General features: G+C 35.7%; 1 protein-coding gene across 1 annotated transcript in view; it reads left to right on the top strand.

Moving 5' to 3' along the window:
* CFAP54 (cilia and flagella associated protein 54) overlaps nt 1-18,025 on the top strand; it is a 111,116-nt gene that overhangs the window by 81,378 nt on the left and 11,713 nt on the right. Inside the window, exons 53-63 of the mRNA XM_069773479.1 lie at nt 4,474-4,576; nt 6,023-6,161; nt 7,112-7,269; nt 7,466-7,651; nt 8,385-8,511; nt 9,948-10,103; nt 11,232-11,340; nt 13,857-13,962; nt 14,730-14,822; nt 15,336-15,477; nt 17,585-17,785. Of these exons, the coding sequence (XP_069629580.1) occupies nt 4,474-4,576; nt 6,023-6,161; nt 7,112-7,269; nt 7,466-7,651; nt 8,385-8,511; nt 9,948-10,103; nt 11,232-11,340; nt 13,857-13,962; nt 14,730-14,822; nt 15,336-15,477; nt 17,585-17,785 (1,520 nt within the window). The remainder of the gene's footprint in view (nt 1-4,473; nt 4,577-6,022; nt 6,162-7,111; nt 7,270-7,465; nt 7,652-8,384; nt 8,512-9,947; nt 10,104-11,231; nt 11,341-13,856; nt 13,963-14,729; nt 14,823-15,335; nt 15,478-17,584; nt 17,786-18,025) is intronic.

Genomic DNA, 18,025 nt, shown 5'->3' with positions numbered 1-18,025 from the left:
TTAGGTCATGCAGTTTTTATAATTTTAAAGTGTACAGCAAAGCACTAATGTTACCTCTGAACTCCTGAATTCTGCTTTGTTCTAGAATGCCCTGTATTACTGTCCTAAAAGAACATTTCCTCTTGATGTACTTATTGGTGTTGGATTAAAATGTTAAAATTATATTTTTAAAATTAATTTGATTAAAAAGCATTGATGTAACCTTTAACATATTAGAATAGAATTTAGCAGACATTAGTTATTTGTTAGCGATAGTGTGTAAAATACTGTTGTATTTACATGATCTGCCAGATATTTTCTCCAAATTATAATTTCCAAATTCTGTAATTTTTTTTGAGGCTCTGAATTCTTTTGGAGAACTTAATGAAATTACAATTGTGCTGTTCTTTGAATATATGGGGCATACAGAAACATTAATTCTTTAAGATATTAAATTCTGAATGTGTTTTTGATCTTTTAGCTAAGAGGATTCTTCTGTTTAGCATACCTGTGATTTTAGATTAATTTGTATAAGAAGGCTAAAAGTTTAACAATACATAATTTTTATTAGTGTCAAGCTCTTTTTATCTAATTTTTTATTAGGTTGAAAAATCTTTGAGGGTACAAATTTTTAACTAGAGATGCAGCATATAGAGGTGTAGTGCTGTCACTTTCCAGACTGTCCTGAGATTAGGTAGAAGGTAATCAGTATTTGTAACTTCTGTTTGGTCTAATCTGACTGAACACATGAAAATTATTACAGTAAATCTTACATTATAATAAGCACCAAGCAAAATGCAAAATTAACATATTTTTATTGCTGGAATACTGGTGAAGATTGCTGTAACGCTCTTACTGATGAAGCAGTAGGTGATTCAGCAGGTCAACAGAAAAATCAGTCTCAATTTTTTTTTTTCCTTTTTACCCAATTAGCAAAAAATAAAAGCAAACTATCTTCATTCTTCCAGCTGTCTCAGATGAATAAACAAACCTCCAAATAAGAGCGCCTTTAAATAGCGCAATTCCTTTTTAGCTGCTATGGTAGAGCAATAGAAAAATAAAATTAACAAGGATAGGAGCTTCACAGTGCTGTATAGAGTACTGAATTGAAGACAGAGTGCTGCAGCATGGTCTTTCACCTGGATTTTGTTTATGTTATTTTGAAAGATAGAAGTTTCCCAAAAGTTCAGATATTAGGGCTGTAATAATTTAGTAGAAATGTCATTAGTGAAGATGTGAAGTAAGAACTTGTAGGCTATTTGTGGACATTTCTCGTCGTGAAATATCAATCTATTTCAGTGCCTTTTGAATTAGATTAATTTACCATAAATTTGTCAAAGAGAAAACAACAAATCATTGGACAGTGACCTCATCATGCTTTTGAGTGCCATGTGGATTTTATAAAATTATTGTATTAGTAACTAAGGACCAGTATCCAGCCTTATGAAATATCCTGTGCATAAACCTGGTTTAGCTTGATCCTAGGTTTGCTAAAACCTGTTTTAGTAGAGTTCTGACCCAGACTCTCTCACCCTGCTAAACTGGTTCCAGTATGCAGGCCATTTTCAGTGCAGGACCCTTCTTTTTGACATGCAGTTATATCCTGAGTGTAGTTTCTCTTTGGCTTATAACTTGCCTTAGACTGAAGAAACTTTTTTTAGAGTATCAAGGGTTCCAATGGATGTCAAGCATTTTATGGTTCCTTTTTTGGGAGACTCAAATTTTTCACAGGTGTTTTAATGGGCCTTATATATTGATAGTGGGTAGATAGCAGGAAAAAACCCCCACCAACAAACAAAGCAAGGGTTTGGGTTTTTTTAACCTATTTTGCAATTTTATTGCACTGCCATCCATGGAAACTGCTGATATATCTGCCTCAGATACAAATGAAACATTCCTTCAGACAGCTGAATGTTTCCTGCCTGCCAGCCTAGAAATCAAACTTTGCATGATATTACAGAAATTCATCATTTTTTTCCTTTGGCGAAATGACTTAGTGGTGAAATTGTTATAGTCAGCTGTACTTCCCTATTTTGATCATCTTGTCACTTTCTGATTCAGCTGATGAAAGGATGTGTATTTTGTCAAGGGAAATATATAGACGCATCACTCTTACTGACAGCAGAAGAGGGTCACAAAAATTTCATCAAGGGAAGCTTCTACATTACAGCTTCTGTCTTGCAAAAAATTTATGCCTCAGAATAAGTTTATGTATAGGACTAATTCCGTTGATCTCAAGGACAGTACTTACGTGGTGTCCCCTCTAAGTATGTGAGCTTTCTAATTACCCAAATAGGTGCTTGTCTGCTTAAAACAATACATATAAGAATCTTTGGGCTTGTGGTCTACCTCTTACTCATGAAATTTATGTGTAAGCATGTAGGTAAAAATGGCCTCATTTTCAGAATTGCTAAATGTTGACAACAGCAGTAAACTGGAGGCAGTGGTGCTCAGGAAGTTAGGTTAATATTTCTTAAAAGCCTGCATATACTCTTGGGTGCTGCACCTTCTCCAACTTACTTGAGAAATGTTAGCCGTAGCATCTCAAAGAATGTTTTGAGAAATGTCAGGTTTTGCTCTAATTTTAACCTTGATGCCTGGTTTCAGGGGAAAACTCTCCTTAATAAAAAGAAAGAAAAGCAGTTGGGATATTTCATTGTGTTATCCTTTCTGTCTGTGTTGCATTTATAAGCAGATTCTGTTTCATCTTTTCCATTGTTAGAGAGAAGGTTATCATCAAATTCAACATTGATTTATTCTGGTTTCATTTAGTCAAATAAAACTGAGGTAAAGGGATGATGAAGGAGATTCATAAGGATTGAATTCTGGGAGCTGAAAGACGAGATATTAACAGTTTTGGTTCTCATTGTTACTTTGGGGTCGTTTTGTGCTGAATTGGTGTAATCCATCCAAGTCTGCTTCACAAAACCACCAAGCAGGATAGAATCAGAAATGACAGGAAGGCTTTAACTACCCTCTTATGTCTGGAGGTTATCCATCCTGTGGTTAGATACATGTTGGCACAATAATGTGAGTAATTTCAGAGTAGTGCTGCTCTTGTTCTGACTTCTTTGTGCATGATCAAGAACTTTGCCTTTATAATGATTAGTCTAGAACTTCTCAAAAGCAGTAAATTCACACAGAGCCTGAATCTCTCTTGCATTAAAAGCTCTTTACAGTGTTCTGGCAGTGTGAAAAGGACTTACGGTGTTCATAATTTTTTTTTTCTTTTTCTTCATAGCAGCCAGTCTCTATGTAAAAAGACAGCATAGATGAGAATTTTGGTTATACATTTTTAACAATCAGCCTGCTGAAAAATCTTTTAAGAGGTGAGCTAGGGATACACTCAGGTACTTTTGCATCATTAGGAAAATATGTTTCAGCGGGTAGAGAATAAGTAGAATTGTAAAAAAAATAAATAAATAAAACAACCCCAGAAATGTTTTAGGGAAGAGGTAGGAAAGTAGAGATTTACAGATGAAGGGGAAAATGTACAATTACAGATGGGAAACTAATACCATGAGACATTGGTTTTGGCAGTTCTCAGAATATTTTGAGTAGCGTGTTCTTTGGGCAACAAATCCTGTTGTGAAAAAGATCCTACTATGTTGGTTTTGCAATTGTCTTCATATCATGAAAATAATAGTATTCACAAAGACTGCTGTTATACATTTTTATAGATGTCATGAAAATTGAGCAGTATATCTGAAAGCTTTAAAAAGACAGCATAAAAAGGAAAAACCCCTAGTAGTTAATATTTTAAGAAACCTGAAATATTTTGAGATCCCAACTCACAATTTTTTGAAATGTGGGGTTGAATGCTGCACCAGTCCTAACAGCGTCTGTATCTTTCTAGATGCTTTTTGGGGTGAATTCCAGAAAAGGATTTATGAGGGGGAGCGGGGGGCAGTGGGCTCAGTGCCATGTGATTGCTTACTGACAAGGTTTTGCCAGGATTGCACATGGCTCAATTTTTGGTTGATGGAGTTTACTAAGATCCTGTGAGTATTTGGTCATGTGGATTTAACAGAAGGTTTAACATATAGCCTGGAAAGGCTTTAAGGAGGAAGCTGTTTTCTTATCTCTCCAGTTGTGGATGAGATACAGAACTCTCCTATTTTGTCATTTTCGGTATGTTTACATCTTCTAATTTCTAAAAGCCCATCCCTGAAGACAGATATGTGTAACTGAAGCTTATACTGGAGTTCTGTTTTGATTGTTCCAACAGATTTATCTTGGTTTATCCATTATTATTGGGGTACGTCTGTTACTGGCAAAACTTTTTCTGTTACTGCTGTTTTCTCACTTTCATACTGCAGTGCCTACAAATTACAGAATATAATCCAAGTGCAATTTTTTTGTTCTACTGAAGCAAAAATTGATAACTGCTGACAGACATCTCTGACATAATCAGAAATGAAGTAACCATCATAATAAAAGCATAAAATGGCAAATATCATTAGTATTTTTTAATAACATTGTTCTGTATCACAGTGTTGCTTTGGCTTTCTCTGCAATTCGACTTCTCCAAAATGCAGAAATTTTTAGGATGGAAGTGACACATTTTCAAGAAGAAAAGGATGAAAGGGAGTGTTTGGTATGTGTGGATATTTGTTTTAAACTACTATTGCTTAGTATATGAAGTCTTGTATTGAGTGATTTTCAGAATACTAGAACATAGCAGTCATCTGTACTATGTGGTTACCATTAACCTGGGGAGAAAGTGATGTATGACATGCTTCAGATACCTGCTTGCCTATAGTGTATTCAATATGTCTATAATCATAATTTTAATTTGTACGTGGTTAGGAATTACAGTTTTTGTTTGTATACTCTCAAATGGCAGCATTGAAAATCTTTTGTTTAAAAACACCCAAACAAACAGAAAGTGAAAAAACAGGTATCAGGTGAAAATCTTGTATTATTCAGTTAAGGTATTTTAGGCTTTTTGATTGAAAACCTACTCAGAGTATCCTCTTTCAAAGAGCTAGACCAACCACTTCACGTCATTGCTGTGTTCCAAATTCAGCAAGATTTCAGCTGACTTCTGTTGTCTAACACATAGGGATACTGACCTATACTTTGGAAAGCCAATGTGCAAAACCTATTGGTAATACACACACACTCACTCTCGAGCGTGCAGTGAGTCAAACTGACTCACGTGGACAGAGCAATTGAGCAGTGAGGCCAGATTTGTAACACACATAACGAGACTGGACTTTTCTTGCGTGCAGTGTAATTATTCTCTGTCTTTGTTGCATATCAGGGTCTTCTGTCTTTCTGCACTTGCTCCTACATTTTCTTAGGACTGCCCTGTAGCCAGTAACTGAGTTAGGGCTATTTTTTTTGACTCATTTGCATCAATGCAAGTCACTCATTATGATTTTTTATATAACACAAGTGGTGCACTGTCCATTTATTTCTTGCTAGAACAAACTTTAGAATATAGACTATAGAATTTTAGTAGTAGAAAGACTGTTCATAATACGTGAAGATGGCACAGGGACTTGAGCTGAGGATTCTCCCAAACACTTCCAGTACTATATTACATTAATATTTGTTTCTAATCACCAGAAACACTAAAAAACTAGAAATCAAAAATGAAAAATTTCTTTCTAATCACTAGTGAGGTACCCAAACTTGATATTGATCCTGCTTTACAATTAGACTTTTATGTGCATTAGAGTTTTGTGTAATGTGCCTGTTTGAGGAATAAAATCCAAACTATTAGAATTACTCTCCATTGACGCATATAGTATATGGATATATTTATGGACTGTCCCATAAAAACTGGTTTAATTATAATTTGTTACAATTCTTTTTTTTTTCCTGCAGATTAGAAGTTAAATAATAATCAGCCTCCTGTTATTAAAAAAAAATGTATCTACCCTTCAAATAAACTTCTGGTTATAATTATGTTATTATTTGTAATATATTTGTATTAGTTTGATTTATTTTTAGACTGACACTGCTCTGTTGCTTTGTTTGTAATAAAGTAGTTGACTTGGAAAGTAAAATTTCTCTTGCTTTTGGAAATTATTAGGATGCGTATGTTGAAGATGTTCGACTGCCTCACAGTATAACAGCACAAGATCACATGAATGTACATCTGTGGCTAAGGTGTCGTACAATGTTAGTGACTGCGCTAGTAACACAGATACTTGGTGTTGGTGATATGGAAGGTATTACCCTTTTTTGGTTTAGACTTTTGGATTATAATGGGCAAGTGAGCCTATTCAGACACAATTCTTATTCATAAATAAAAAATAGTAACATTAGTTTGGGGGCTGTATTATCACTGAGCAATTATTTGTATTAAATTCATCCAATGCAATAAGGAAAATACATTCCTGAGTACAGTCTCTCCCTAGAGCATGTAAACACAAAGCATTATAATTATTTTCTTTTAATGATAATATCTTTTGATAAATCACTTGTGTGTAAAAAAGTTTCAAATGTTCTAATATAATTAAGTATGCCTGTTTGAAAAAAGTTGCTACATACTTCTAGTTTCAAAAGTCTCAAAAGTTTTTTTCACTTTTTATATCTCCAATAAGTGAAATGTTCCTATATATCCCCCCAAAATGGTCCAGATTCTTTTTTTTTAAAGAATTTAAGCGAGACTACAAAATACATTTATTGCAGTTTGATTGTGAATAAAATGTTTTTCATTCCTTAGTTCTATGAACTTGGTATAAACTCTGACACTCACTGAAGTATCAAAATCACAGTCTAAGTCTGTAGCCAAACTCTTATTTGAGCTCTTCTGAATAATTCCTGTGAAGGCTGTTACTATTTTGGGATGATAACTAAGATCAGATTTTTGAATATGTAGAATATGTTTTATGGGTGAGAATGACATCTGATCTACAAAATCTAATTATTTCTTCTGGTGGCTTACATATAAAAATGTATTTGCATGAACTTAAACCAAGTGCAGTGTAAAAACTAAGTAGTTTTTCTTTCTTTTTAAAGTGAATTTGGCACAGAATCGATGAAATGGTAAATGTAGAATCTATAATGTCAGATTTTCTGTAACTTTTTAGCGTGGAAGTGACTTCTTAAGAATGGTAGAAGATACCGTGAAGTCTTTTCTATTGTATTTTTACTATTATGTATTCCCTTCTTTTAGAAAGGGATGTGGCTGAACGCAGAAGTGTGATAAAAGAAGTAATACTAGAGGCAGAAGCCTTTGGTGACAGCGAGACTCAGGCTGAAATGATGGTGCAAGCTGCAATTCTTGACCTGCAAGAAAAACGTCCCGTGGCAGGCATTAAACTTCTATTGCAGGTTTGAGTACAAAGGAGAAACTGTTCGCTTTTCTTTGACGCATTTTTCATGTGGTCAGAACAGCTGATGCCAGCATTAAATAAGCTTGAAATAGTGCCTCTAAAATAGATTTTTTTTTCACTTTGTGTGATTTGTCCTCATAAATAGACAGCAAAAGTTGTAACTACTTTGGTTTATGTTGTCTATGTCCAAACAGAATACCATCAGTTTACTCCAAGAGGATACATTTATTTCCCCTCCAGCTTCTTTGACTCTTGTGAAAAGTATCCTTCTGCTGGCAGACATACTAACACTGCAAACAGGAGAGGATACAGAACGTTGCTCTTCTACAGCGGAACCATTAAACTTACTAATTTTGGCACATGAGCTTACCATTAAAGCAGTGAGTATATGTTGGTGATTTACACAGCATTTGCAAATCCTTTCAATTATCTTAACTATCTATTCCGGAAGCTATTGTAACAATTTATTAAAAAGGGCTATTCCTATTAACTGATCACTTCAGTTTTCCCTAGATCACATGGTGTAAAGAATAATTCATCTTGCCAGACTTGTTTATGCATATTCATCATGCATACTCATGTATGTAGTCCGGTATTTTCATACAATTTAAAAATAATGAATAGTTGCAAAATGTACAACCATATGTGAAAACTGAAGTAGGAATTTTGACTTTACAGCATGTCCCGATCGCCTTATTTCCACGAATGAAAAGTTTGACTGGTCCACACATGTTATTTTCTTTTTCTTTTCTGGCCTTTGTTGGATGTCACATTTCTTTGTAGAAATGACAGTTTCTTTCTAGGGCTTGGGTTACTTGGGAGATCTATTTCTTAAAGACTGATTCGAGGGAGCTTGCTTTTAGAAACCAAAGCCTAACATTAATAAATTTGATCAAGAGTTCATTGAAATTGTTCGTTTGCTACCAAACTCCTCTGCAAAGAAGACAAGTACAAACTGAAGTAAAGGAGTTCAGGAGCATCAAGCCCTTTTCTAGTGCTCTTTTACAAGACACATTTGAGTTCCAGGCTTTTGCTATACGTAACTTACTTTTTCAAATTGCTGTTTAATTTGCTGTCTGCAACTTGATTTTACAAAGCTTACTCTTTTCATAGATTTTTGTTTGTGGAGAACCCATTGAACGGCAAATAGAAGACAGTACATTGACTTGCCTGGTCCTACCTACAAAAAATATCTACTTGCCACATATCAACTTGCTAGCCCAAGTCAAAATGAGAATTGGTAAGAAAAATGCAAGTCATTATTATTTTTAATTTTTCATTAATTTTCATTCATATTTCATGCAACAGCAGATAAACTGATGCATCAGAAGTGAATGTAGTAAATCAATTGTTTTCATTATACAAATAAAATACTTGGAAAACCAATAGTAGATGCCTGTTTGGCTCCATGCAATGTGTGTAAGCAAGGTACAATTCTTATGGGAACTGCGATCAGCGAAGGCTTAAATATTAATGTTATAGCTTGATGAAACTAATGGGAACTTCAGGTTTTTTTAAGTGGTAGTTAACAATCTTTTCCAACTTCTGTACAAAGCATTCATTCTGTGAAAACTTCGTGTATATGTTCCATCTCTCTGGAAGCAGTTATCTGGGAACTAACTAAGGTATCAAATCATATGGAATAATAGTGATAGTTTTCTATCCCAATAAAATACATAGTGTCTGTTATTGTTGTCACCCTTTAATTGAACAACTTTTCTTGGTAACTTTTCTTTATATAGAAACTTGGAAATATGCTGAATAGTAACAAAAGATAACCTTTAAGATTTGTCAGACTTGTTGCTGTATAGCAAATATAGGGAGAGGGATATTGTCTCCATGTTCCTTCTGCTAAGCTTAATTTGGTGTATATCAGATTTATAATGGACTAGAATATCTAGAAATCACTTACTGCACTTTGGTTCGCATTGTGGAGCAGCCTCAGAGTGTTCTAGATTCTTTTTCAGGAAGATATGCTCCAGGAGCATATCGGTGCATCCCAACCACTACTTTGTATTCAGCCCTTAGGACTAGAATAGCGGTAGTCCGAAGTAAACACTCTGAAATGCATCTTCTGTTGCTGTCAGGCCTTTAACACCAGCTGGTTTGCTCTAGAGATCCACTCTTATTGTGCTTTTTACTGCTTGTCAGTGCAGGCATAGCCAGACTAACTCATACTAATGGCCACGCTTGACCAGTTCCTGTTTCTGAATCCACATTTTTAGGAAGAGCCTATGAATACAGATGGATATTGGGGAGTACAGTTTAAGAGGTATGCAATACGTCAAAGAAGCCTTTAGCACTGGTTAGTACAAAAGGCATTTGGGAATTTGGAAATCCTCAGAGAGGTTTGTTTTGCTTACAACTGCCAGGTGAAATAAAGTTATGAAATGCCTTACTTCTAGTCTTTCCAGCTAGTTTGTGAAAGGGTTGATTTGTGTAGCCTGAGCTGCTTCTGGATGGCCTAGGTAAACCTCAATGGCATCATAAAGTAGTGAAACAACATTATAATTCTGTATTTATATCCATTAATCACTTGGATTTTTGAGAATTGGATTGTAACAGTAGATATGTAATAGCATTTATCTAAGGAAGTTCCTTCTTTTTGCATAAATTGGTTTTCTATTATATAATTTACTAAAACGGTCTTTTTTTTTTCTTTTTTTTCCCCCTTAGGACTCACATTAGCTGAAAAAGTAGCTTGTACACCTGCAAGAGGAGATCCACTGCAATGGCTACGTGCTGTCAAACATTTAGAATCAGCATTGGAGCTTTGCAGAGCATCTGCAACAAAAAAATTAGATATGGAAGCTGAACTTCTTTTTCAGATAGGTAAATAAAACCCAGTTTGTACATCATGCTTGCCTTCCTAGGCAGTGTTATGCATGTGGCCTCTCTTAAAATGGAGACATTTCACTGTAAATATAGAACAGCTTTGGATATTTCTCACCCTGTCTAGCTGCAGGACTCTCTCTGTATGTTATCAGGGATCAAAGGGTGTAGCCAATGAGATTAAGGACACTGTAGAAAGCTAATCAGCTTCTTTGCATCAGTCTGAACTAAAGAAGATGAAAGGCTCAAAGTATTTCTAAATGATTTAACAAAGCTAATGAATTACACATTGTTCGCATGCATTTGGATTTTAGTGGCATTATGTTTTGCACCAGGAGGTGTTGGTTTGTTAGGATTCCAGCCAGAAAGACACTCAAGACTCTGTAAAGTATCTCTTAAAATGCCATTTATTGGAGTTAACACTGCAACAGTTACGAAGAAAAAGAGGATAGTGTAAATAATCTTATGTCCCTACAGATGCTGAGAACTCCAAGTTGTGCAGTATTGAACGTGCTTCCAATAGGGGAATAGCACAACATGCAGATCCTGGCTGTGGAAAGGTTGCCTCATTTTGGTCTTTTGAGCTGTTAGAGGATTTTCTTAAAAGAAAACAATTGTATTCATCATTTCTACTGTCAAATAAAAAGCATATTCGCATACGAACTTCTTGCTGCACTTTCACAGAAAGGGCAGGCGGTGGAATCACTGGTACTGAGAAGATGGTGCCAGCAGGCTCTTGTGTTACAGCTGGCTGGCGACATTGATCCTGCGGGTAAAGGATGCGCGCAGCACAACACAGGCCCGACGGCCACGCTGTATGGGCGGCATGGCACAGCGCTGTGCCTGTGCCTTAACTCCTCCGTGTACAACGGTCTTCTAGTTAGGATCACTACATGTTTGGAGTCATTATGATTCCAAAGTTTGATTATTTTAGCTACTCTGGGAAGTGATTTGTTATACAAGCATTGTGCATTACATTTTAAACAAACTGGAAAAGATTTTGCTTATCAGGAAGAGAATAGGTAATGCACTATGTTGTTCAACTTCCCTGGAGGGAAAAACAGGTTGGGTTTTACAGAAAAAAAAAAAAAAAATCTTGCAAATCTACTTTCTATATTTCTTTCTTAGGTAAGGTGGAACGCCAGATAACTGAAACAGGCAATAACAGGTCATCTCGAGCTGTTGAAACCCTGTTGGAAGCTATAAAACTCAGCCAGCAACATGATCAAAAACTTGAGTAAGAAACTAGCTATATAACTTCCAAAAGAATTTTAATCACACATGAATATAGTGTTTTGACAGTTTTCTGAGATTTGGTGTGGGACTTCTATTATGAAGTATCTTTTATGTTTTGGAGAGTTTTCTGTTGCAGTATAGAAGAGCTACTGTATATTTATTCCCTTACTTAAAACAAATGCTGAGAACATTATTTAAAAGCATATTTTAGAGCATACAAAGTTACAGATTTCTCTTCTATTTCCAAATTTGTACCCTCTCTGTCAAAACCAGGAACAGGGCTATCAATTAAACTGGGGTTTTATTCATATTTCAGAAGATGAGCTGTGGTCTGCCCCCTTCCAGATAATTGAAATCCAGCTTGAAAAGGTTAGCAGCCAGAAACAGTCAGAAGAAAGAGGCAGAAGGAGTATAGGAAATGTGTTTGTAACAGATATCAGGACAGTGACTTTGGCATTAGTTATCAGCATAGAAGATGCCTGAAGAGCTGAGCCAAGCCAGCCAATAAATTCTGTCAAGCAGCTCTGATCCATTGGACTTTAGTTTTTTTTTAGTTTCTTGACCAGTCTTAATGAATAATGTGCCACGTCTGGTTACAGACAGTGTAAAGGCAGCAATTTACCTTGCTTGTTTGGGTATTCTGTTACTTAAGTTAATGAACCAGAACTCTGAACGTAGAAGCAGCAGCATAGTAATAAACCTCTACAGGCAGTCAGCATGATGGAAGATAGTACAGAAATGGACTGTGGTGATGTTTTGCAAGTTTAATTTGCTACACTCTTATTTAATTTACTACCCTCTTTCTGAAAGAATGTACAGCAACATTGATGGACCTTGGCTTTCTTATTTTAGAGAACTAAGCATCCCAATCACCTTTATATAAGCCCGCTGATATCTATGGGATTGTTTAATTAAAGTTGATTCTTGATATCTCAAAACCTTTTTTTGCTAGCAAGACTAGAAAGTTAACTAAATTGTCACCAACTAAGTGTAGAACTTGCCATCTTCCCACTTAGCTTGCCCTATCTTGAACTGTACAGCACTCTGCTTTTGTATTTTGCTTTGCACAAATCATACCAAAGCTGGAGTTTATTGTACTACATAAACACCTAACCCTGTGCAATATGACTCTGGCCAGAACAGTAACTATGTGAGCAGGAGTTTGTTGCTATGCTTAGGAAAGCTAATTCATAGGTGAGACCTGGAGAGCTCTACAGAGCCAGGAGGAACCTGCATAAAAAGACTGTTCTAAACCTACAGGGAATAGAAATGCTGGAGAAGTTCTCCAGATACAGTGATTTTTAGCAGGTTGAGGGAAGTAATTCTGCCCCTATGCTCTGCTCTGGTGAGACCCCACCTGCAGTTCTGCTTTCTGCTCTGGGGTCCTCAGCACAGGAGAGACAGGGACCTGTTGGAGCGGGTCCGGAGGAGGGACACGAAAATATTCCAAGAGATGGAGCACCTCTCCTGTGAGGACAGGCTGAGAGAGTTGGGGTTGTTCAGCCTGGAGGAGAGAAGGCTCCAGGGAGACCTTGTAGCAGACTTTCAGTACTTAAAGGTGGCTTACAAGAAAGGTGGGGACAGACTTTTTAATAGGGCTTGTAGCGACAGGACAAGGGGTAATAGTTTTAAAGTAAAAGAGGGTAGATTCAGACTAGATATAAGGAAGAAATCTTTTTACTACAAATCTACAATTTGTAGATGCCCTATCCCTGGAAACGCTCAAGGTCAGGCTGGACAGGGCTCTGAGCAACCTGATCGAGTTGAAGATGTCACTGCTCACTGCAGGGGAGTTGGACTAGGTGACCTTTAAAGGTCCCTTCCAACCCAACCCATTCTATGATTCTATGATTTTTGCCTGGTTTATAATACTACTATACTACTGTAAAAATAACTGAAAGGAGAAGGAAGTATAGGAGGAGAATGGGAATTGGTGAGCATAGTCTGTCTGAAGATGTAGAGTGTTCTGGTACAGAATTCAGAACTGAGAAGGTTCCTCAGCTGAGCCCAATGAAGAAACGAGAGACTGTTTTCGTCACTGTGGGTACTTGCGCTGATTCTTGGAAGAGTTTGACTGAAGACTCATACCCAAATTCAGCCAGCCATGTTTCAGGGAAACCAGGACAATGAATGCCTTAACTTGAGAAAGGAAGAGGAACCCATACAGGTTCTGTACAGAAGGATCACTTCCCTTACAGAATTACAGTTTTCTTACTAGATGTTTGCATTTATTTATTTATGGAATATTTGTAACATAATGCAAATTGTATTTGACATACTCTTAAATCAGTGTGTTATTTCTTACACATACCATAGGGATGTTTTAGACATAGTAAGACTTTAAAACAGGATCACATGGCTTTCTGAAAGAAGGTACACTTTAAGTAGATGATGGGGGCTGGATGAATGATTTATTTGGTGAGGCTGTCTGTCTAGTCTTACGCAGGAGTCGGATTGTATCATTGGAATGCTTACTTTGATAGTAACATTGATTGATCTGTGTGTTGTTTCTTACAGGTTAATAAGAAGATCATACCTTGAAATAGCACTTTTATATTTGCATTTTGCCACAAATAATGAGGATGTGTCACAGCCAGATAAGATGGTGCCTTCCAAATCAAACGTATGTTTTCTATCTTTTGGGTAGTGGCCTCTTCAAAGCAGGAAATATATTTCTGTTAGAACATTGTGCACCTTGCCAGACTATTACTTACAGTGCCTTATAAATCATACTGATACTGAAAATCCTACTAGAAAAATCACACAAAGAAATCATAGAGTACAGCAGTAGAATTTTATCTTGTTTGATGCTATTTTTCATGTTTATTGCATTGAATGATAACATTTAAAATATTTTTCTGTATAAAATAGGAAGAAACAGAACCAACAGTGTTTTCATTTCTGATTATGTACTGATTAATTTGTACCTTGCAAAGAAAACATAACATTCACTCCTGTTTTTTAAGTGCTAATATTTATACTTTAACAAATTTCAATTTTTCAGTAGAAATATGAGTGACAGCATGAGAAATATAAAAGGCTTTAACCATGTTAAAGTGGCTGAAAGCCATAGATTCGAAGTATAATGTGTAACATAAGAGAAAGGAGGTAATTAAGATTCCAGAAAATGGACAATTATAGCAAAACTATACAATAGTGACCGTAGTATGAGCTGATCTGAGAAAATTTTTATAGGAGCAGCCAGTTATTATGGTCTGGATAATTTTTTCAATTTTAGCAATTAATCCATGGATTTACAATCAATGCTGATTTTTACAACTTGCAAATAAAACAATAATTCTGTAAGTAGGAGGGCTTTTTTCTATATTTAAAGTATATTTCACCATAATATATTTGGAATCCTAATTATGAACTGGTGTATAATTTTAGAACTCTTCTGGAGAGCTCTCTTCTCCTGAGGAGGCTCTGAAATCAGAAGGCTACAAAGTACAGTCCTGGATTGCAGTAAGAGCAGCTACACAGGTTGGTGCAATATTCTGAAGAAGTAATTTTGGGGTTTTTTTAATTTCATCTTATGCTACTTACACATGCAAACAAGACAAGAATTAAGGTTTCCTGAAATTTCTAGCATGGGTCTCATTTGAGGAAATGAAAATTACACTGTCTGAGTAGTGCATTTAATCTCTCTTGGACAGATCTGACTCTGTTTACCTCAACTTTGATTCAGTGCAAATAAAACAGCACACTGCCTGATATGTGTGCGCATGTATTTGACATGTGGGTAGACATCAGTGGCATCCAGGCGAGGATATCTGATTTGAAATCACTATGTGGTAATTAAGCTGTCAGCAGTAATGATTTATTTAAGTATAGTATGTACCATATGTCAGAGAGAAATAGAATATTTTCCTGACTTTAAAAAATATGGTATGTTGAGTAATTAATTTTTTGTCATCATCTTGGTAATCTCAGATTTTAAAATCTATGTAAATATTGTAGTGAACTGGTTCTGAATAAAATAAATATTATTTTTAGGTCAGTGAAGCTGTGCTTGCTTCTCAGCTATTAATTGGAATGAAGAGTGTTAAAGAACACAGCATGAAGGACGCAGTGCAACAGAAAATCCCAGAATTTGCTTCCATGGATCTTCTTACTTCATACAGAGATTTCTTACCTGGTATTCCTTTATGCCTAGTAATATTAGAACATTAAATAACTAATAAACTATATATGCCATGTAATCTAGTACCTAATTTTCATTTATGAAAAATTACAAGTCAAATTTGCAAAGTAAAAGCAAAATCCTCATCCTGCATAGCAGCACAAAATATTGAGTAGAGTAATGGGTCTTTAAATATCAGCCTGTGCATGTGTTCAACAGGTTAAGAAAAATTGCATTGTTTGCATACTGTGGCTCAGAAAGACAGAGTGCACATACTGCCATACTTTTATTAAAACAGATGGACCTTTGTCACAGGACTTCCCCAGACTGCTAGAATAAGTCTTGGCCCCCCTGTCAGTCATCACTGCTTTTTTTTTTCAAACACTGATTTAGAACAGATTTTTTCCCCTAGGTATATTAGCTTTCCCTTGGAGATTTTCAGTTTTAATTTTGATTTTGCAAAGACATGTTGGTGTTGAATAGCTTGTCTCTCCCTGCTTCCCTGCCCCCCCCCCCCCCCCCCCAGCCCCCAAACAAACACCAAAACCAACAAACCCAATCTCTTGCAGTCATCTGCCTGGATACTGTATCTAAAAGTCAAAGTCAGTATAATAACAAATTTTCACTGTCTTTCCAGTCCAATGGATTATCATTTAGAGATGCTTCCATTAGCTTGATAGAACTTTGCCTTTCCCTGGTTTATTTCCAACTTCTGTGTTTATTTTACAGCTAATGGAGTTGATGAAATGGAAGTTTTTGATTTAAAAAAAAACCCAAACAATGAAACTAGGAATTCTGGGATAATGGTTGCCAGATGTTATATGAACACTAAGGCAAAAGATCTGTATTTATTTTTAAGCTGGGAACCATTAATTTAGTGACAAAATTTCAGTTCAGTGGCTTAATTTCAATCATCCCAAGTGACTGACAAAGATTGAATTGCTCTGCCTGAGAGTTGCTGGCAAAGCTGAGCAATGTCTGCTTACTGTACAGTGTTTAAACATATGTGTTTTGATTGGTTTATGAAAACAAGTGTTGTATGCTAAGACTTTCCATCAATCTGATTGTTTTGTACTAGCTCCATTTGCTTATAATTACAGATCATTTCTTCTTTTAGCAAATGCAGCAGGTGTTTCTCCTGATAGTTCTGTTAAGCAATATAAAGAAGAATAGAAATTGTAGAAAAGCAATAGTAGGCCAAAATATATAAAAGTAAATTGAAATGGAAATGATCAGCACAGCATGCTAAATATTTTCTGTAAAACCATTAGTGAAACACATTGTTTAAGTTTCATCTATAAACAATGTGGCCATTTAAACTAAGTTCTTTTTTTACAATTGACAGTGAAATATCAGGAATAATGGAGACGTTCAGATTTTGTAGAAGAATACATAATTATTTTCTGGAAGTTTACTATTGGGAATTACTGTAACATAATGTTTGTTCAATTTGGAATGAGAAACAGAGCAGAAGGTTTGTGTGGGCTTTTGAGAGCGCCATGTACAGTGAAAAAAATATTGAATATAAACAGTGATATAAAGATAACTACTGATTTTTTTTCCTCTTTTTGCATAAGTATAACTCTTAGGCAGCACCAAAAAAAAAAAAGATGTTTTTAGTTCATAGTCAAGAACACATTTAATTGATAATGTGCTTAATATCTAAAAGGGACTGGATTGAAGCTAACAATAAACATTTCAGAGTACCTAACTCTTCTGAGTTCAGGTCTATATGACTGGGAAGTTCAACAGCTGTAGTTATGACTGTTGACTCCTAGTATTGTTTCCACTTAGTAAATATCTGCAATTGAACAATGTATAGAAATAATGGCTTTATATTTAAATTCAGAGAGAGAGCGAGAGCACCTTGCTCTCTACCCCTTTTAGCTTCTTGCAAGGACCAGTCAGATTCCTGACCATGATCTGAGAAATATATTCTTTAGTAGTTCAACTAATATTAAAGCAGAATAGAAAGAATTTTCCTCTTACGAAAAACACAATCAGGTTCACAAGTCAGATTTTTTTAGTTACAGATTAGTCAATTCCAATACAATGCGGAAATAGCTTTTGAATTGCAACCATTCACTTAATGTGTGTTGTTGAACTGTTATTGGATTTGCAGATGGATACAATGCTGCCTCTGAAAGTCCCAAAGCATCTTCTACTGAAAACAAACAAATCGTACAAGACGAGCAGAGCCAAAGTGAAAGAACAGAAAGTCTTGCCACCAAGGCCAGCCAGAAGAAAGCGACAATAACATGGGTTCACTTAATTCGCTACCACAGTTATTTAAAAAGACTTCATGACACAAATCTCCTATTTGGTATGAATAATTTCTTCCTTCTAGAAAACTGTCATAGGTGAGATATTGTTCTTGGGGGCCAACAGTGTCAGATTCAAAGGCCATCATCTGACATAGTCTCATTTTGAGTTTCTTTAAAGTGCATAAATGTGAAAAGATCTTCACTGAAATCAAGATTTATGTCAGTTTACAAGTGTTGCAAGTGAGGATGTTATTACCTTTTTTTGTAATTATTCATAAGCCTTCATGGTACCAGGAAAA

Source organism: Haliaeetus albicilla, chromosome 28 (assembly GCF_947461875.1).
Source record: "Haliaeetus albicilla chromosome 28, bHalAlb1.1, whole genome shotgun sequence".
Lineage (NCBI taxonomy): Eukaryota > Metazoa > Chordata > Aves > Accipitriformes > Accipitridae > Haliaeetus > Haliaeetus albicilla.
The sequence above is the reverse complement of the archived record's forward strand: the minus strand, read 5'-3'. Positions and strand labels throughout refer to the sequence as shown.